This window comes from Ovis aries, chromosome 10 (genome assembly GCF_016772045.2).
Source record: "Ovis aries strain OAR_USU_Benz2616 breed Rambouillet chromosome 10, ARS-UI_Ramb_v3.0, whole genome shotgun sequence".
Taxonomy (NCBI): domain Eukaryota; kingdom Metazoa; phylum Chordata; class Mammalia; order Artiodactyla; family Bovidae; genus Ovis; species Ovis aries.
In genome coordinates this window covers 77574821-77596614 of record NC_056063.1, presented here as the reverse complement: position 1 = coordinate 77596614, position 21794 = coordinate 77574821, and the positions used below count along the sequence as shown (strand labels likewise).

General features: G+C 39.7%; 1 protein-coding gene across 2 annotated transcripts in view; it reads left to right on the top strand.

Moving 5' to 3' along the window:
* FGF14 (fibroblast growth factor 14) overlaps window positions 1–21794 on the top strand; it is a 649238-nt gene that overhangs the window by 516888 nt on the left and 110556 nt on the right. For both annotated transcript variants that reach the window (XM_027973760.3, XM_015097958.4), the window contains exons 2-3: window positions 2523–2633; window positions 9676–9779. In XM_027973760.3, coding sequence (XP_027829561.1) covers window positions 2523–2633; window positions 9676–9779 — 215 coding nt within the window. The remainder of the gene's footprint in view (window positions 1–2522; window positions 2634–9675; window positions 9780–21794) is intronic.

The following is a 21794-nucleotide window of genomic DNA, read 5'->3' as shown; positions in this document are numbered from 1 at the left end:
ACATAAAGCTTTTGCAGAAAAAATTTTCTGTCTCTGAAAATCTCGGTATGTTTTCATGGCAACTAGGAATTCCCGCCCCTATCCCACCTTTTCACTTTTGATCCCTTCTTTTTCTGTGCTACCTATTTTCAGTGACAAGCGTAAATATAATACAGTAAAACTAGGAAAAAAATCCTCAGGTTTTAAAGGTTCAATAGTACTTATTGGGTGATGAGCAGAGTGAGGTTCACTAAGGCACATAGGATTATGTGATTTTTTAAAGTTATATACTGCAGAGTAAGGAACATACGGGGCTTCCCAGGTGGCATTAGTGGTAAAGAACCCACCTGCCAGTGCAGATAGACATAGAGATGTGGGTTCGATCCCTGGCTCAGAAAGATACCCTGGAAAAGGGCATGGCAACTCACTCAAGTATCCCTGCCTGGAGAATCCCATAGACAGAGCATTTTGGTGAGCTACAGTCCATAGGGCCAGGCACAACTGGAGCAACAGAACCCACACACCCAAGGAACATGCATGACACAATTGTAACAGTCACTTTTAGTGTGAGTGTTAGTCACCCAGGCATGTCCGACTCTTTGTGACCCCATGACCTGTCCATAGGATTCTCCAGATTCTCCAGGCAAGAATATTGGAGTGGATTGCCATTCTCTTCTTCAGGGGATCTTCCCAACCCATGGATGGAACTCGGGTCTCCTGCATTGCAGGCAGATTCTTTACCACTTAACAATCTCTTCAATGTTTCTTTCTAAAATCTTACTCCTCCAAAAACTCTAACATGCTTGATTACACGAATGCTGTCATGCTGTGGTTTTCATGCATTATTTTCCAGATTTTTCAATATCACAATATCTTTGAAGAAAATCTGTGCCGTAGGGCCATTTCTCAAACATCAGTTACATCAGATGTACATAGAAACAGATGCTGTCATTCTTTTTAATTTCTTGAGAACTAAACATAAGGCTGAGGATATTCTGTTTTGAACAGCTTTTTTGGTTTGTTTTTGCACATTTTTTTGTGTGTGTTCACCTGTTTGCCATCCATCATTTTTTGATCAATTACAACATGCTCGGTTTCATCATTCTGTAACAACTGCCTGTTTTGACAGCATGATCACATTTGCATATCTCATTCAGGGGTTGTAGAGACATGCTAGTTGCCATGGGGAGGATTCTGATGTCTCCCATCAAATCTAGTCATGAGATGGTGGTGACCTTTGAAAAGCCACATGCAAATATTTATTTTTGAAGGTACAGTTGGCTGTTTGTGAAGCACCAGATCACTAGACTGGCTATCTCTCCGATGAATCATCTAATGAGAAGTCTGTTACCGTGTAATTTCCCTTTTGACTGTAATAAACTTCCACTGCCCTTGAGCTTAAGCTATTTGAGACAAGAATAAAAATCCATAGAGTATAATTTTACTATCCCTTGTGGTTATATAAATTATATAGGATTATCTGTCTAATTCATCTACTTGGTCTGGATTATGGCCAGAGATTATTGGAGATTCAGCTGGAGCTGAATGCAATGTTGAATGCAATACAGCTCCAGTACTTTGTCCACCTGATGCGAAGAGCTGACTCACTGGAAAAGACCCTGATGCTAGGAAAGACTGAGGGCAGGAAGAGAAGAGGATGACAGAGGATGAGGTGGTTGGATGGCATCACCGACTCAATGGACATGAGTTTGAGTAAACTCTGGGAGTTGGTGATGGACAGGGAAGCCTGGCGTGCTGCAGTCCACTGGGTTGCAAAGAGTCGGACACAACCGAGCGACTGAACTGACTGACTGACGGCCAGAGAGCTTAGGTTTTACTGTGTCTCCCCCTCAGTCCAGAAGCTGATTTTCACATTTTACTGGGCATCACATCAGTAAATACTGATACAATACTTGCACAATACTTCTGTGCAAGTTAGGGTGACTGTTTAAACATCAAGGAAACACCCTCCGTATCAGGGCTTTTTCTGACAATGTGTACCAAATGTTAGTATGGCTTTTTTTTTTTTTAATAAAAGTTTTTCACATTTAGGGATTACTTGTCAAATTAAGTGAAAAAAAAAAATTCCGTTAAAAAGCCTTTGATATGGTTTCTTAAAGCCAGGAGTTTGCAAAATTCTTGTCCAACCATCCTGAATGATATTAGTTTAAACTATTAAGCTAGTTAGTTTAGGACTTAGCTAATAGCTAAATAGATTAAGTAGTTTAATCATTTTAACTAATTATTTAAATACATACATGTCAGGTTTTTTTTTAAAGACCTGTTATCTAAAGTTTATGGCTTTATGACTTTACGTAAAATAAGTTTATGACGGCATTTTCTTCACCTCCTGTGATCAGCATCTTCCAGGCTTGAGAAATGCAGAGACATTTCTGGGAAACATAAAATAAAAGGTGCTTCTATAAAATGTTTCTATAAAATACCCTCTTACTTCTGAAAAAGAAAGAAAAGAAACAGGGAAGAAAAAAGAAATTCTATTGCTATGCATTGTGAGGCTTATGACCTCTGTGTTTGCCTTTCAGATCCCCAGCTCAAGGGTATAGTGACCAGGTTATATTGCAGGCAAGGCTACTACTTGCAAATGCACCCCGATGGAGCTCTCGACGGGACCAAGGACGACAGCACTAATTCTAGTAAGTGACCACCCCAGGCCACCGGTTCACACAATTGGTAGAAGAGATGCTGCTGCTTAAATGACTTTACAAATACATTTGCAAATATTGGGTTACGAGCGTTCATTTTTACAAATGTTATACCCTAGAGTGCCATTGACAATTCTCCTTGGACCACCTGGATGGAAATATTCATAGAACCACAAAAGACACCTGTCATTTTAAGATAATTATTCATCTTTTCAGTTTCTTCCCCAAGCAGTTGTCATATCCAGTGTTATTGTTACTTGAATCTCGTTATCATCAAAGTAACTGCACTAATGCATTCAGATGAAAGTTGATTACCTGTTGATTACCTGTTAACTTTGAAAGTTTTATCTTTGTGAGACTTGTAGCTTCTTCTTTATTTTTGTAAATTATTTATTTTAATTGGAGGCTAATTACTTTACAATATTGTAGTGGCTTTTGCCATACTTTCACGTGAACCAGCCATGGGTGTACATCTGTGTAGCTTCTTAATGATAACTGTGTACATTCAAGAACAATAAGGATTAGTTGTTTCAAATAATAGAAGTGTTATTTTTCAAATTCTTTGTGTTCAACAAGATAATATTTTCTTTATAGAGGGAACATGAAGGCTGTGTGCTTTTTAATGCATTGTATGAATTATTTAGTTATAAAATTGGATCTGTGCTATTGTTTTAAATTAAAAAACCCACCCACCTTCCATTGTTTTCATGTCTGTCTTCGTTTTACTATTTCTTTACGTATAACTTTTCTTTGTATTTTTACTCTGGCACTCTTCTTCAACTTTCTGTGTTTCTGTTTCCTATTTTCTGTGCATACTGGCCTCTGATTCCCTTTAATTTAGCATATCAGTTCAAAAGTAGACACTTTTCGTTGCTCAGGAGAATGAGTGAAAAGCAAAAATCAATTTTATTGGAAATATTTAATCACAAGTTACTAGTGGATATGAATCTTTTCATCGATTTAGCATTGATCCTTCACATAACAGAACATTATTCCATGGGAAGAAGGAGGCTTTGAATACATATAACCAAATTATAGACAGCTCCTGTTTTAAAGTCTAGTCATCAACTGTTCAGATACACTGATTCTGAGAGAAGCTAATAATATAAAGTAGGCTATTTTTGCATTTGGTGTTGCTAAGTGAAATATCATTATTTCCCCAAACATTGTGTTTGCATTTTAGACTTCGGACATTACTTCATTTTTAAATTTTTCTTTCAACTTTAAATATTTTCTTTATCTATATTTTCCTCCTATTCAATTTTTAACCTTGTCGTCTCCTTGTTTCTATTATGTAGTCCTTTTGAACTTTAGATTTTTCTCTGTCATATTTGTTCATTGATTTTTGTTTGCTTTATTTCCTCTTGATTTAGAAAAAGGGAAGGTAAAGCAATTCAGACACAGGAAAGAAAGAGAAGACATTTTTATTCATAAGATTGGCACCAAACATTGTTTACCTGTTGGGATTCTGATATTAGGTTGAACTCTCAAAATCATCAGCACTTAACCATCTCTGACCTGCAGAAGATGTTAGTTTCTTCTGATTCATGTTAATATATATTATATATATATGTATGAATATATATATCTGCTAATTTTCCTTTCCCTACTTTAAACTCCTCACCCACTCTTTTTGACAAAAGGCATTCTCTTTTTCTTGTGTGTTAGAGTCGTGAGGGACATGGACTTTAGATTCCTAACTTCTCATGTCTTCAATGTCTCTGATTTTCTTTGGCCAGAGTCTAGTAGAGCATGAAAGCAAGTTTTCTGTAAGTCTGATCCCTATAAGAGCTATGATACTCTGATTTATCAGACTAGAGGCTGATGTCCTCCATCAAAGAAAAATTTTCAAAAAAAGAAAGAAAAATTATAGCTATACGAAAATGCTGCTTAGCTGGACTTCTTGAGAAAATAGTTTCCTTCAAGCAAATGTTTTATGAGTTTTTTCCCTACCTTCTCCTTTTGTTTTTGTAGTGTCAAAAAAGGTTTTTATTCATGATGGAATAAATATCAAGTTAAGAAGTATCAGTAGACACTTTTTTTTTAAGCGTATTGCATCACAGTTGAATAAACAGCACAATATTTTCTAAATTATGAAAGTATAGGTGTAGAAATTATACACACACATGATTACATCTGGTTATCTGCATAGTATTAAACACTGGACTGGGAAGCTGAGATACTAAAAGATACTGGACCTTCTGTTCAGTAAATGTATGAGGCTTTTTCCCTGGAAGAGAATCTTTGTATGGCTCTTGAAATCCTTTCTAATCCCCCCCCAGTGCTAGTGAGGAACAGTTCTGGGAACCAGGCAGGCATGAGAACCCCAGTGGACAAGCAAATCAGAACCAAATCATAGTGACTGGCCGGCAAGAGCTTCCATTCCTATGCAAAGATCTAACCCACAGCTTCTTTTCTTACAAGTTACCACTGTGTTTTCTGTGCCCTTTAAGTCAGTTAGGTTAGTTTCCTTACTGTTTTAACATTTGCAAAGACAAAGCAGAACAGAATAAAACAGGTTGAGATAGATGTTCCCTCCTCAAAAGGTTATGAAAACTGCATGACTGCAAAATTTATAAAACGTTGCAGGATTATAGCAGCTTTGTAAAAGCAATGGGAATTACTAATTAACTCAACTTTTTCATAGTATCACCATCTTAACTGAAAAGCACAAGTTTTTAGGATGAATTTTAAGATACCTTCTTTTCTCTGGTTCATCACAGTAGTCTTATACATTCTGAGAAAATCATTAGCCCTGAAAAGTGATCTTTAGAAATGAAGGTGAGAGCGTCAGAGATGCTGACAGACAGGTCCTCAGTAGAGCACTGCCCTCTTTGCTTGAGCTAAGTCACTCAGTCATGTCCGACTCTTTGTAACTCCAAAGACTGTAGCTCACAAGGCTCCTCTGTCCATGGGATTCTCCAGGCAAGAATATTGGAGTGGGTTGCCATTTCCTTCTCCATTTTGCTTCAGAGTGTGATGTAATTGTTCACAAACATTCCAGTTTTTTGCTATTTCTCTGAATACGAAACAAAGATTAGTCATCCATTGGCAGGAAAAATAAAGAGGAATAACCTAAAAGTCACCCTGAATGCATCCCGAAAGTCACCAAATGAGAGAACTGAGGCTTGAGCCTGCATGACTGGAGCTCATTGCTAGCCCACTAGTAAATATGAGATTACTTAGATCTAGTAAGGGCTTCCCTGGTGTCTCAGCTGGTAAAGAATCCACCTGCAATGCGGGAGACCTGAATTCGATCCCTGGGTCAGGACAGAGATGCAGTCCTGAGGAGGGCCTGGCAACTCGCTCCAGTATTCTTGCCTGGAGAATCCCATGGACCAAGGACCTTGTCAGGCTACAGTCCACGGGGTCACAAAGAGTCAGACGTGACTCTGACTGAGCAACTAAGCACAGCACGGCACAGAACTAGGCAAAGTCAGAACCACCCTGCTAAGCTTTCTTGGTCAAAAGATTTAAATGCCTTGAAAGGGAGAAAGGGCAGCAGGCAAACCTAATGCCCTGACGCTGGTGCCCTCCCAGGATCACCAGCTGAGATCTACAACTTTCTGGGCAAGAAAATGGGAAAGGGTGGATAATTGGTCCTAACAGAGATTCTGAAGCAACTCACCTGCTTACCCAGGCTTCTAGTGCCCTGGAAACATCTTTCACAAACGGAAGTGAAATCCCAGGATACTTTATCATCACACTCATTTTACAGAGTGCGTTGCTTTGAAATTCTTAGAGCCTCCCTTTTATGCACCAAAGATAAGCATTACCATGATTAGAGAATCAAATCTAATTATTTGATTACAGAATGATTTTTCTCTTCAGTTTACTTTTGGCAAGTGGCCAAAAGCTTGGGATTTTCCTGTGCTCTTAAAGGCCACTGTTCCCACTAACAGATACTGAAAGCAGAAGAGGGCCATAGAAATATTCATGTGTCAGTCTTTATTGCTAGATTAAAGCCCCACCCAAACTAATCCCTCTTACCTTAGAGATTCCCAACCTGGTAACCTGATGTATAAAACCAGCTGTTCCCTCACAATGCCCACTGTTTGACAGGCCTCAGGAAAGTGGTTCTCACCTTGTCTGTAGGCTAGGATCATTTGAGGAGCCTTTTTTTTAAAAAAAAAAAAAAAGTTCCTGATGCCCTAAACCCACTCCCAGAGACTGATTTAATTTCATTGCCCTGGAGTTGGGCATAGCCATCCTGTCTTATAAGGCTTCTCTGGTGACTCAGACAGTAAAGCGTCTGCCTGCGATGCTGGAGACCCAGGTTCGATCCCTGGGTCAGGAAGATCCCCTGGAGAAGGAAATGGCACCCCACTCCAGTACTCTTGCCTGGAAAATCCCATGGACAGAGGAGCCTGGCGGGCTATAGTCCATGGAGTCGCAAACAGCTGGACACGACTGAGTGAGTTTGCTTTCTCTTTTCACTTTTTTTCATCCTGTCTATGTGAATACAGCTAGTTTTAAAGTACAGCCAGGGTTGAATGAAATTCACTATCATATGGAGACTGGAATGTTCCCCAGAATGGACAAAGTAGCATGAACTTCTTCATTATTCTTACTCTCCCAGGCCTCGTGGGATTGCTTTATAATTGTGTTAGACTTAAAAAGGCTGAAAACCCATAATAATGTTTCAATTAATGTGAGTATCTGTTGTTATCATGTTATCATGGAGTGGGCTTCCGCATTGCAGTGATTCTGTGGATTCACTTTCTGTTTTCCTCCTATAAATGATAAGAACTATTATTTTATAATTCAGGTCTCAGTCAAAACCCTGTCGCAAAGAGTCAGACATGACTGAGCACACACACAGGACCATCGGACATATATGAAGGTTAGAATAAATACATTTGAATAGGTTCAGATAGAATAGTTTGCATGGGCAGATGCATAATTATGGTTTTCCCTAAAAACTTTTGCAAGTAAATCAGGAATTATCCTATGGTACCAATCCTTTCAAAATATTAGCAAGATGGGACAGTTCAGGTGATATAGAAGAGAGTGAAAACATCCCATGACTTTCTTCCATGAGGAAGGAATACTGAGCAGACCTCCCTGGTTGTCCAGTGGTTAAGACTCTGCACTTCCAATTCAGAGGGTTTGAGTTCAATCCCTGGTTGGGTGACTGACATCCCACCTGCTGCAGAGCGCAGCCGAAAAATTACAAAAGAAGAAATGCTGAAAGTTGCCATGCCGCAAATATTCAATAACTCCACGCTCATGTTTAACATTAAATAGTATAATAGAAATAAGCAAACATACGCCTTATTCCTCTGTAAGGGTATTATAAGCCTCTAGAGTCCTAGAGAAGACAGTTGACAGTTCAGTGCTAGTTTGCCTCCTGAAAGTGAATATCCACAAAACCTGATGCCCCTGAATGTTCTTGTAGGGTTAATTCTCAAGGGTCACAGCAAGCCATTCTCATTTCATCATCTGAGTAGTACAGACATCTTGAGATCCCAAGATCAGTAACATATAGTAATTGGAAGAGAGGGTGTAATCTCCCCTGACTCGATCAGAGAAAACATGTGCCTCGGAATTAAATAGAACACAATGTAGAAAGTCCATTTAAAATTATGTGCTGAGTAGCCCCACAGATTTAAGTCAAAATTGCCCACAGGTTTCCAATTATTTGTTCTTCATGGAATACAAACAAGAGCCTAAACCTAAGATATTTTCCTTGTACGTTTACTTCAACACTTCAGTGCTTTCATTGCCTCTTCTGGGCTAGTTCTCTTACTTAATTCTAGACTTGAATTAAGAATGCAAATAGGAGCAGATTACCTCTCATAATTAATGATAATCTTATAAATGTGTCTATAATAAAATCTCCAAGCAATCATCACCAAGAATGATGCTAGACCCTTCCTAGGAGATTCAGTGGTTAAGACTCTTGCATTTAATTGCAAGCGATGAGGGTTCAATCCCTCATCTGGCCAAAGGGGAAAAGTAAGAATGATGCTAAAATGCTCACTACACAGTCGTATATAACCCTGGCAAGGAAATGCATTATTAAGGATGTTAATTAGGACTTAAAAAAAATCAATGATAACATTGCTATCTGCAGTGTGAAACTTACATACGAGTACATTTTTGGTCAATAAAGGAAGAAATAAAACATGGAAACATTCTTATCTCTTCAGGGGGTAAAATTGAACACTTTTCCTTCTTTGTTTTGGTGTTCACTCATAATTTTATGAAATATTAATGAAGAAAATTCCCTCTCTGAAATTCGTATGCCATTCGGTGTGATTAGTTCTTTCTAAATTTAGCATGTGGGCAGGTGCACATCTTTTCTGGGCTCCGCTGGCATGTCATGTTGGTTCTGCAAGAGTAATTTAGCTTTGGAATTACCTTTTAAACTTCTTGCCTGTATTACATTGCAGTAATGAAGCAAACTTTCCACCTAAAAGACCAGAATAAACACTCAACTTGGGCTTTTAAAATTGTCCTCTTTTAGGGTACCTCCCTGGTGGTCCAATGGTTAAGACTTAACTTTCCAATTCAGGGAGTATGGATTTGATCGCTGGTCGGTCAGGAAGCTAAGATTCTACACGCCTTGTGAGAGAAAAACCAAAACGTAAAACAGAAACCATACTGTAACAAATTCAATAAAGACTTTAAAAACGGTCCACATTAAAAAAAAAAAACACACACACAAAAATCTTTAAAATAAAATTCAGCTCTTTGAGAGTCTTCCTAGCTGATTTTTTCTGGTATCAAATGGTATCGGAGACTGTGGTGCTGGAGTCGTGATTACAGGCTTGATTCTGTTTATTGTCCCACCGTTCTTCAGAATGCTATAGGGAGCCTGCTAAGGTCTACAAATCAGAGCTCACGTGCTATCTTTACTCATAACAGAACCTTCTTAAATAGAGAGATAGAAGGAAATGGAGTGGACCCTCTCAGAAGGTTATAACAGACATAATGTCTCTCAAATCGGACGAAAGAAACAGCAAAGTGATGGGGGTAGGTACTCTGCTTCCCCCTGCCCGTTGGTGACGGACCGTCTTTCTCTTTGCAGCCCTGTTCAACCTCATACCAGTGGGACTGCGCGTCGTTGCAATCCAGGGAGTGAAGACAGGGTTGTACGTAGCCATGAATGGAGAAGGTTACCTCTACCCATCAGTAAGTAACACATCCAAGGTATTGGCCATCCATCTAAGGCCTGCAGGACAGCCATAGCAGCCACCACAAGGAGAATGCTTTCAGTTTCGCTCTAGTGTCTGACCTTTCTGACAGCGCCTAGGAGCTGTTAACTCCTGATTCAGCAGGGTTTGAAAATGCGTCAGTGTATCAAGCAGAAGAGGAACATTACCTCTTAACGTCGTCTGTTTGCATGTTTTTATATGTCCCAGTTCATCAAAAATTGAGAAATTTTGAAGGAATTGACTTTTTTTTAAGAGATCTTATCCACTTTATTCAAATATTCCAATTTTTAACTTTGCTGTTAGGTGGGTGATGTTATATAAGCAGATCATTTTCTTTCCTTCTTTTTTAATGTAAGGCAAAGAACACAATAGGCTGATATTTTATAGGCTAAGAAAGGTGCAGTAATATCTGTCCACTTGTAAACCCATACGAAATTTTATCACCTAATTGCTATTAGAAAGGGTTGATATTAATGTAATTTTTTCCTATTACTATTTAGAAATGTACTTTTGTTAGGGAGTTTCTTGTAAAAGATTATTTTACAAAAAGAAACAGAATAAATGTAATTCTAGAAGAGAAAATTTAGAAGAGAGTAGTTCTTTTAAAAAACAAGAAATGAGATTGAGTAAGTGTTTTACTGGGAAAATATTTCTAATATCAAAATGTATATCGCATTTAAATGTAAGCAAGTCTTGGTTTTGTATTAATGTGTATTAGCATCTGAGCCCCTTTCCATTCTTTTCTGTAATATTTACTGTTTACGAGTGATTCGCATTCAGATGTGCTGTGTACATATATTATAATGCAGTTAGAATTCGTATCTGCTGCGGGTCCAAACAATAGAGACTTAAGATGGAAATACTTCTTTCCATTATCCCTTGAGCAAAAACTGACAGATTAAAGTCATGGAGCCTCAGAGGAGATTCTCTTATTTGGGTTTGCCTGTCATCTTACTATGAATTCTTTAAGACTCTGTTGTTAAATACTGTCATTAAAAAATGTATACGTACATACATTTTACGCACGCACATACACACTGCTAAAATTTAAGCAGAGCAGAAGGGTGCTCTGGGGACTCCCATGAAATGTGACATATTTTCTTCAGCAAAATCTGGGAAAATCCTGTCAAGGAAAATAAAATGTGAGGCATGCGTGGATTCCCTTCCTGTTGAGCTGAGACAGGCTCTAGTCTTTCTGAAAACTTCTTTCTCATTCCCTGAAGGCCATTTCTACTTGCAGACCTGGGTCCTGCATTATACAAATTGCATTCAGTTGCCCAAGATGAATATTCAACATATTGGGAGCCAGAGAAAGCTGGAATTCCCTATCTCCCCTTTAGAAAAGCTCTACTCAGATAAAGATCATTTCCTAGAGATGCCTTATCTCAAATGAAGTCAGTTTCATTGATTTGACGTGTGTGCTCTTATTTTTGTTTCTTCATCTCCCCCGTCATCTCTGAGATGCCTGAAAGTCATCAGATGCAGTTTCTGCCATCGCCTCTAGTTCTGATCCTGCGGATGATTTTATCATGTCTTCCTGCTCTAGTGTAGGCATTGATGTCAGGGGGAGTATGAATGTTTGTTTGATCTCTTTTGCTTCTGAGATGCTGTTTCCTTGTGATGAGGTTGCACCTGGATGGCTTTTTTTTTAAAGGTAGAGAATATCAGAGTGAGTCTGTGTCTTAGCTTAAAATCCAAGTACTGGTTACGTTCGGTGCAGTGTAAGTGGTGGGATAAGAATAGGTTGAGGACAGAGCCAGCTGCCTGGTTCAGTCCTCAACACCTTAAATAAGGTCTTTCTCCCCAAGAAGCACATCTCGGGGGAGCAGCACGCGCCAGAATTTGTCCCGGGAAGAGCGGCAGGCTTTTCATCCGACCTGCTGTTTTCTCCAGCAGGTTCTCCAGTTCCTCCCAGGTTCTCCAGTTATTTGGTTTTGGGCCTTCCAGTTGAGGTCATTGAGTTTCTGATTTGCAGGACTTGGGCTTTCTCTTCTTCTCAGATTTGACTCTCTGCTCTGAACCCAGGACTTAGGAAGGAGCACTCTATTCACCCAGCTTACCCCTGCCCAGGCCAGGCCCTTAGAATCCTCAGCATCTTATAGAAAAAGGATTTAGACCCAAATTGAGTGTGATTTCCAGTTTTTACTAATATTCTCTAGTGAAAGTGCTCTGTTTATTTCAAGGTAATGGAATTTGAACTTCAAATACTTCAGGAGAAGGGAATGTTTTCCCACATTCAGTCCTTTATTCCGTAATTGGTTTCTGAGAACCTAGTAAAATAAGAATCTAGCACAAGACAATATCACAGTTACTATAATATATAATGATAATAATGGTTAATATTTACCTAGTACTCTCCCTAGTACTGTTATAAGTGTATTGCAGTCTTAGCTCATTTAATCCTCCCAACCAATTAAGCAAATACCATTAAAATTATCTTAGGGATACACAGAGAGCCTGAAGAGTCATCAGTCACCAGTAAAAAGAGAAGATAGGATTTGAGCCTTATTAGTCAGACTCATTAGATCACTTTTAACTGTTGCACCATAAGGCTTTTATGCACCAGACATTTTTCATAATATGGTCTGGCACCTATTCTAGCAAGAAGTTATAAACACAAGATGATGTCATAAAAATCTTTAGAGAATTGTTGCCTAGGGATTTATTAATTTAAAACATTAAGAAGTATCATTTGAAACATAATCTGTTTCTTTTGGGGAATCTCAAGTAAAAGAAAATTAGAAAATATTTGTCGGGGGGAATTTGGATATCATATGTATGCGCACTCATTCAGTCGTGTCTGACTCTTTGGGACCCCATGGACTGTAGCCCACCTGGCTCCTCTGTCCGTGGAACTTTCCAGGCAAGAATAGTGGAGTGGGTTGCCATTTCCTCCTCCAGGGGATCTTCAGGACCCAGGGACTGAACCAGAATCTCATGCTTCTCCAGCATTGGCAAGCAGATTCTTTACCGCTGAGCCACCTGCGAAGTATATATTGATATTAACACCACCTAGGAAGTACATATTGCTATTATATACTGGGTGTTTAATATTCTTAAAATGTATTCCATGTAACGTTTGAGCTTAAACTTTAAAGCTAACATGGGTTAACCTAACCTAGAAGTTTTGAACTAAGCTGAGTAACATTTTTAAAAGGAAAACTCCACTCAAGCTACGATTTAAAGAAAAAATTTGATATAAAGATTGAAGTCTGAGAAATGAAGGAGTTTGTTTTGTGCCCACTTTTAAAAGATCAAATTAGACTAATGTTTGACATGAGGTCAGTTTTATTGAGGATCTATAGATTTGGAATGTAGGCAATGAAATACTGAGATCTCTCAAAGTAAGTTCCATTAAATGAAAGTCGCTCTTGGAATCTGACTTGAAACTCTCATAATCCCTTGCCATCCAAATAAAGATATTTCATTTGTCAGATAATTTCACCTCGGGGATGAAAGAAGGAATCTTGACTGAGATGTAAGCAATCACATTTCCGATGCTGAAGGCACTTGCTCCCTGTGGAATCTTTTCATCAACATGACAATAGTCATTTCTTTTGTGGTCATAATGGATCTAATATGTTACTTGATGAGGCCTCCCAAGAGATTTGATGTCAGATGCAGTTTGCTTGAAGGTAGAACAGAGGCTGTAAGGTCACAGAACAGAAACTGACAAGGAAATACTTTTTAAAAGAATTAGTTTAAAATAATGTTTAGGAAACAAAATGCATGTTGACCAACTCCAAACTATTTATAGTGCTGTGAGGAACAGTCAAGGGGGGGTTTCTTTTTGTTTCTTTGTTTGTTTGCTTGTTTTTTCCCTTCCAAACAACCTACAACTTTGAAAGACTAAGTTAATCCTCCATAGAAAGTTAAGGTTCGAATGTAAATTCCAAACACTCAAGAAAACTTGGGATGAAAGAAAAATAACATTCATCAGTTGGGCAGAAATAGAGAATATTTGAAGCCAAAGGGTGTTTCTGATATAAGAAAGTGAGGGGTTGTGGGGGAAGGAAAGAAAGGAGACTGATGATAAAATGGATAAAACCCAGGATCTTGGATCTAAGGCGGGAAAACATGTTCCTTGGATGCTTTAAGATAATTGGGGGTGTTAAAATTCTGGTTTCAATCTGGTTGACTTTTCTCAATGATGAGGTAAAAGAAATGTACATGAAATGTATAAAGATTCATTTTCATTGTCTTATCACAGGCTGACATTTATGTGAATATTGTTTTCCAAAGTGGGGCTGTAAATGTTTCTGTTACCCCAATGCAGGCATTTGGAGAAACAGTGAGCCCTGGTGTTCTCCTGAAATCTGTGTTTCATCTGAGTCTCTTAACCAAGTAATGCAAGTGGAGAGGAAGACAATTCCTTTCCATGTAGATTTTAAAATCAAACCAAGAAAAAGCATTGTCGATATCAGGACTCGTAAGACTCACATGGACAAATGGGAAAAATAAAGATTCCTTGGGTGGACCTCTAGATATTTCAATCCAATACGTCTGGGGGGAGGCCCAGGAATCCACAGTTTAATAAGAATCCCTCCTTCACTGGTGGGTGATTCTAAAGCTGGTAGCCCAACGACCAACCTCCACCCAACAGGCATTGTTTCCATGGCTGGTGGGGACGATGATGGTAGCTTTAGACCAAAATGGTGAGAGTAGATGTGGTGGAAATTGGTAGGCAGACGACGCAGGCCCAGAAACTAACACTGGGTGAGATAAAATATTTGACTTCCCTAACTTCATCTGCTGCCAAGTTGAACTTTGTAGAAATTTGAAGCAGTGCTGCACGCTTCTTCGCTCAGGCGCTGAGGTATCTGGACGCCGAAACTATACATACACACTGACTGTGTGTGTTGGCATGGGGCAGCGGGGTGCTGAAACAGTCTGTAATTAAGGAGGAGGAAAGCTAAATGCTATGTATTCTGAAGAAAAGTATTTTCAGGGACCTCAAAGTCTTATCTAGTTGGCCTGAGATGGTTTTTCTGATACTATAGTTGTCTCTTTCAGAAACAGTTTCATGACCCTCTCTACAAAGGGGGCCCCGCTGTCCCTGCTCTGTGCTGGCAGGCATCTCTCACTTACGCTTCTTTATGTGTGTTGTTGTCTGTCCTCCACTTAATAAGAACACCCAGACAGGCAAGTCTCGCACCTCCCGGCCGCCTCCCACCATCAGTGCTACATCCTTCCGCCCAGTCCTCAGCTCTAGCGAAACAAGATGGAACAGCGTTCATTCCTTCTTGATGTTTGGCCCTCTGTTCATGGCTCAGGTTTGGGCATAAAGATGGAACCTCTTTGTTATGTTGCAGTGCAGTATCTAACTCCCTCCAACGCTTTGTCTTCTTGCCTGGAAATTTCTCGTCCACAGGTATACATGATCCCTCCCCTGTATTTCTGTGCCCAGGGAGTCTTGTGTGAGTTCTTCCTTGTGCCCATGAACTCTTGTGTGAGTTCTTGCGTGAGAGAAGATACCCGTCTTGTCTCTGAATGACATCTCTGGACACCCATCCTCAGGAAGTTCAGTTCAGTCGCTCAGTCATGTCTGACTCATTGCGACCCCATGAATCGCAGAACACCAGGCCTCCCTGTTCATCACCATCTCCCAGAGTTCACTCAGACTCACGTCCATCGAGTCAGTGATGCCATCCAGCCATCTCATCCTCTGTCGTGCCCTTTTCCTCCTGCCCCCAATCCCTCCCAGCATCAGAGTCTTTTCCAATGAGTCAACTCTTCACATGAGGTGGCCAAAGTACTGGAGCTTCAGCTTTAGCATCATTCCCTCCAAAGAAATCCCAGGGTTGATCTCCTTCAGAATGGACTGGTTGGATCTCCTTGCAGTCCAAGGGACTCTCAAGAGTCTTCTCCAACACCACAGTTCAAAAGCATCAATTCTTCGGCGCTCAGCCTTCTTCACAGTCCAACTCTCGCATCCATACATGACCACAGGAAAAACCATAGCCTTGACAAAGTAATGTCTCTGCTTTCAAAGATACTATCTAGGTTGGTCATAACTTTTCTTCCAAGGAGTAAGCGTCTTTTAATTTCATGGCTGCAGTCACCATCTGCAGTGATTTTGGAGCCCCCCAAAATGAAGTCTGACACTGTTTCCACTGTTTCCCCATTTATTTCCCATGAAATGATGGGACCGGATGCCATGACCTTCGTTTTCTCAATGTTGAACTTTAAGCCAACTTTTTCACTCTCCGCTTTCACTTTCATCAGGAGGGTTTTTAGCTCCTCTTCACTTTCTGCCATAAGAGTGGTGTCATCTGCATATCTGAGGTTATTGATATTTCTGCCAGCAATCTTGATTCCGGCTTGTGTTTCTTCCAGTCCAGCGTTTCTCATGATGTGCTCTGCATAGAAGTTAAATAAGCAGGGTGACAGTATACAGCCTTGACGTACTCCTCAGGCAACTGCTTGCTATTTACCCCAGTGCTGGTGGGATGCCCACCCATGCCTCCCACTTCCTGTTTTGCTGCATCTGCCAGGCAGTGGATGAGATGAATCCTGTAATCTGAGCTTCAGTGTGGCCACAGTGACAGCTCCTTGACTGAATAAAGGAAGACACGCCGCACACGGTAACTCTGTTTCTAGACACATGTTAGGTTTGTTTCTGGGCCAAGAGACACTGGTGTTGGCAACTTGGGAATTAAGGGACTGGAAAGGGTGGCAAGATATTTGAAGATGGTTCTTGAGCCATTATGGAGGGCTTCCCTGGTGGCTCAGTGGTAAAGCCTCTGCCTGCCAATGTAGGAGACACGGGTTCAATCCCTGATCTGGGAAGACCCCCACATGAAGTGGAGCCACTAAGCCCGTGTGCCAAACTGTAAAGCCTGTGCTCTAGAACCCTGGAGCCACAGCTAATGAGCCCAGATGCCACAACTACTAAAGCCCTTAAGCCCTAGGGTCCATGCCCCACCACAAGAGAAGGTACCATGATGAGAAACCTGCGTACCACAACTAGAGTAGCCACGCTCTTTGAAACTAGAGGAAAGCCCCTGCAGCAATGAAGACCCAGCACAGCCAAAACGACATAAATAGAAAGCAGTTATGGAAAGAAGTCTGTGGTTGCCTGGATATGGGAGGCAACAAAATCATGGCTCACTCTGATATGAGTACATCAGAACCTGGTGAGCTGTGATGCTTCCCTTGAAGAAAACAAAACCCAGAAGGAGGAGGGAGCTGGGGTGGATGAAGACGCTGCCTTCAGTTGGACCAGGATATCCAGAGGGGTTAATAACCCCACTAAACGACGACTGGGTGATGCTGAAGGTCATGTGTCCTGGAAGACTCCATCTAAGGCTGTCTTAAGAATGGTTAGCAGGTGGAGAAAGAATTGTTATGTGATGGATGATGGTGTTTTCCTTTCCCTCCAGAATATCAGACAGAGCTGAAGAAGTTGGGTCTATACATCTGCATGAGGGAAGTTAGATGTTAGGGAGAACCTTATTAAATAGCATGACTTCTTCAGAAAGCTTTCTAATACATTTTGCCTGATTTGTAAATATACAGAATCAATGGGAGCAATTTGGGATACCAGGTAATAAAGCAGAGGACTTGCTGAGTACATTCATATCTTGTACCTTTATAAAAACGATGCTAGTAACATGGGGACAATATATCAGACCTTTGGATATTCTTGCAAAAAGTCACAATCCTCATTATACATACAACTTCCTCAGATAGCATTGTAAATATCCAGACTCCAGGACATTCACCTAAAAGGTTAATTAAACCTCAATTCAGAATTTTGAAGATGCATTTCTAACGCACGTGGCTGAAGGAGCACCCTTGATAAATAAGGGTCTGCATCACTACATCATTATATAAAATATAAATGATTTTATATTTACCATTTCTTTATTATTATCATTGTTGCTGTTATTTACAAATTCATAGACCACTTCAAGCCCCCATGGAGTAAGCAGAGGGTGTTGTGTGTTCAGCCTCTCAGTCATGTCCCACTCTTTTATGAACCCATGGACTGTAGCCTGCCAGGCTCCTCTGTCCATGGGATTTCCCAGGCAAGAATACTGGAGTGGGTTGCCATTTCTTTCTCCAGGGGACCTTCCCAACTGAGGGATCAAACTTGCATCTCCGGCATTGGGAGGCGGATTCTTTACCACTGAGCCACCGGGCAAGCCTGATGAAGTAAGCAGAATGACATGACCGGTAAAAATGCTCACCTTTCCCACTGACTAGATGGGTTGGCCTTTGAGGAAGTGCACAGAGATAAGTTCCAGCTGAGATCACTCCGTTCAATCTGGAAAGAATAGACAAGATATGTGACCTGGAGTATCAAGATAAAATAGGGAAAGACAGGAATCTTGCTAAAACTTAAAAAAATAAAGTAAGAGAAACAGAAAGAAAGACATTGAATGTCCAACTAATAACAGCTGGTTTTCAATCCTGGAAGAGAGACGTCTCCTTCCTATAAAGCTCAAGGGTTCTCCCTGAGATGATGGGCCTGGGGCCATTGGGCACCTCCTGGCCTGAAGGGTAGTTTAGAACAAGCACATCCTGTAAAGAGCAGGTTTCCAGTGACAACGAATGTGGATTGCTCCAGAAGTGAACTCTTTTGAGATTTTTTTTTATTACTAATGAAATAAATATATCTGTCTGTTGTTTATTTTTTCCTAAGCTTGTGCTTCCTCTGAGACTAGTTTGGTTTTCTCTCGGCAGGACCCTCCTACCCAAGTCCCATTCCTGAAACAAAGGAGGTTCCCTCCTGCCTTAGTTGGTCTGCAGGTTCCTGGGGTTTTGAGCATCTTTTCTGGGTCCTGAGTAGAGAGTGGATTGATTCCATGTGGGCCCATCATTTTATACACACACACACACGCACACACACACACACACACACACACACACACACACACACACACACATATATATATATTAACTATAGCAAAGACTCACAAAAATTAAACACATGTCTGATATCAAAAGAGTGTGTAAGAAATATATAGAAGATTATTGCTGCTCGGTATAATTACTCAACATTTAAATGTAGGCTGAAGAGCCAAGAACTCTGCAGAGATGTGTATAATCATAAATTCAGTTATTTGCTCATTCAGATCAACCCACATTCTCCCATGCCTCCCGTTGACAGCGGTTGTGTGTTGTACGCACCGGGGCTTCAAAGATGTGTGAAAAAATCCTGATTTAAAAGCAAACAAACCCTCTAAAGTGAAATAGATAGGAGGAAGCCATTCAGAGGACATCTTGACTAGATGAATAATTCTAAGACTCTTTTCTCCTATCTTTTCGCCGAATCTGTAATTCTGTGATTATATTTGTACATTTCTTATCATTCCTTCGATAGCGATGGATACATAGGAAGTCTTCAGCCTGTAGTTCTTGATTGCTCATTGTTCAGGTGGAATCAGTTCCACCAGCAGATTTTATTAATCTGCTCCTTGAGTGCCTTCCTTGTGCATGGTATTTATTATGCATGCCACTTATCATTTCCCCACGAAAAACATTAAACATCAGCAGAGAGGAGATGAGTCTGTTTATTTCTTGAGTTGGAATTGCAGAAAAGCAGTTATTTACACATTTCCTTTTCTGAGAGAGCATGATAATCCCACAGAGGCAGAACTCAGATATGCAATGTCTGCCTCTAACATGCTCATATTTGCATTAATGAGTTGAGTGGTGATGCTGCCTTCCCCTGAAAAAAAAGGAATCTCAAGCAAAAAAGTAAGCCTTGACCTCTAGTAAATGTCGCTACCACTTAAACTTGAACAATTTAAAGCAAGAGCATGAATAATGGTAATTAGAATAACGATGCAGAAAGGATTTTATTATTTCCATATGTTCGTAAATGATATAGTGAGAAAGAAAAAAATCATCACAGTTTGCAGTTGTATCCTATTTTACTCTAGAGTGAAAAATATCAATATAAAGTACTGTAGATAGCAATAAAATTTAAGTTATATCTAAATGTTTCACTTTTTAAAAAAATCTGTATTTGTAAAGGATGGATGGATGGTAGATGGTGAAAGGAATTTTTATATGTAAGGAATTTTGAAGACTACCTGAAAAATTGATTCCTAAATCAAAAGATAATATTTGACAATGAACTATCTCTGTTTTCACTCTCCACACCATGAAAAAAACTGCAAAAAACTCCATAAATGCTAAGAAGGTTGATATTCCGTATTCATGCACAGTTGCTCAGTCATTTCCGGCTCTTTGTGAGCCCATGTATGTAGCCCTCTAGGCTCCTTGGTCCATGGAATTTTCCCAGCAAGAATACCGAAGTGGGTGCCATTTCCCTTTCCAGATATACTATATAAGGCGTGATAAATCAGTTCTAACATTGAAGCATAACTAATATTACTAAAATTGGGGGGAAATTATGATCTTTAAAAGTTGTTTGTGTATGTGGGAGGCCTCCTTACTGAAATTGCATTCACCATCCATTCAAGTAAAATCGAAGGTTTTTGTTTCTGATTCCATATTTTACTTTTAGATAATTCTTTTTATTTCTAGGAATGAGGTTGTATGTAAGCTACTCTGAGAACCTAAGAACTATGAGTTCATGGTGGGCTCTGAATAGAAGTTGGGTATTTCTCTAAGTTTCCTCAGTTCAACTCGTTTGTTAGTAACTTATATTCCATTTCTTAGTTACTTGGGAATTAACAAGAAAAATAATTTATAAAATAGATCATAAAAATATGACTCTTTTTTCTTCAGAAAAACTACTATAGCAACCATTTTTGAAAAACCAAATTGGCTGTTTTATATCATGTTATTTACTAAAATTGGCATAGCTATTCCTTTTATGATAATTTTCCTTGTTTCTTCTTCTTTATGCTATTTTTTCCCACTGATTTTAGAGCTATGGTATTATTGAAAGAATAATGACTGTTTACTCATCTAAAATTATTGGTCCCATCTTCTTTCTAACATTACCTGTCAATCAATATTGATCCAACACACGCTAGAACCTGGAGAAATAACAATGAAAAAGACAGACATGGCCCCTGGCCTCATGGAACTTATTGTTGCCATATATGTGAACTCCATACACAGTAAATTTTAACTTTGAACTATTTCTCTGTGTTATAGAAGGGTGTTTTGTGCTCTGAGCTACATATGGTTTCACTCTCGTTATTTGTCTTAAGGAAATGCATTCAATTTGGATTGCAAGTTCATGAAAAGGTACATAATGTTCTTCTGAGTAAAGACAGTGGAGATCTCTTGAGAGTTTTATTTAGAGTTAGATAGTGGTTTTAAGATCTGACAACTATATAAAGTGAGGAGATGAGTCACTTGTTAATAGGTACATCTCAGTCCATGCCGAGGAATCCTAATTGGTAGTTATTTGCTGTCCCAGTAAAGACAGACACTGAATGGGAGCAAGATATTTTTATGAGGCTTTAGAACTGCTGCATCTCTGACAAGATGGAGATTTTTATTTGGTTATTAATCCAGGTCACCATTTAGCAGAAATAGTTATGCAGACAAAGAGGAAATATCACTCTACTGTACTCTTATGCTGATACAAATAGTACCTAAAGTCTGACAAATGGAGAAGCTTTTACCGATGTCATGGAAGAAATTATCTGTGAATGCCCTTCATAAGGGCATAATGACAAAGGGTTGACCTTCACTGACTCCCCATTTGTGTTAACTTCTCTGGTTAAGGCTTCCCTGGTGACTCAGATGGTAAAGAATCTGCCTGCAATGTGGGAGACCTGGGTTTGATCCCTGGGTTGGGGAAGATCCCCTGGAGAAGGAAACGGCAACCCACTCCAGTATTCTGGCCTGGAGAATTCCATGGACAGAGGAGCCTGGTGGGCTACAGTCCATGGAGTTGCAAAGAATCAGACACGACTGGGCATCTACTGCATTGTTAATTATTTAAATATTGCCATTTATCATTTTGCTTTCTATCCTGCAATCATCAACTAATGTTATCAATAGAAGCAATGAGAAAATGTTTCATATTAAGAATTTGCAGTGTAGGAGACATCTCTGG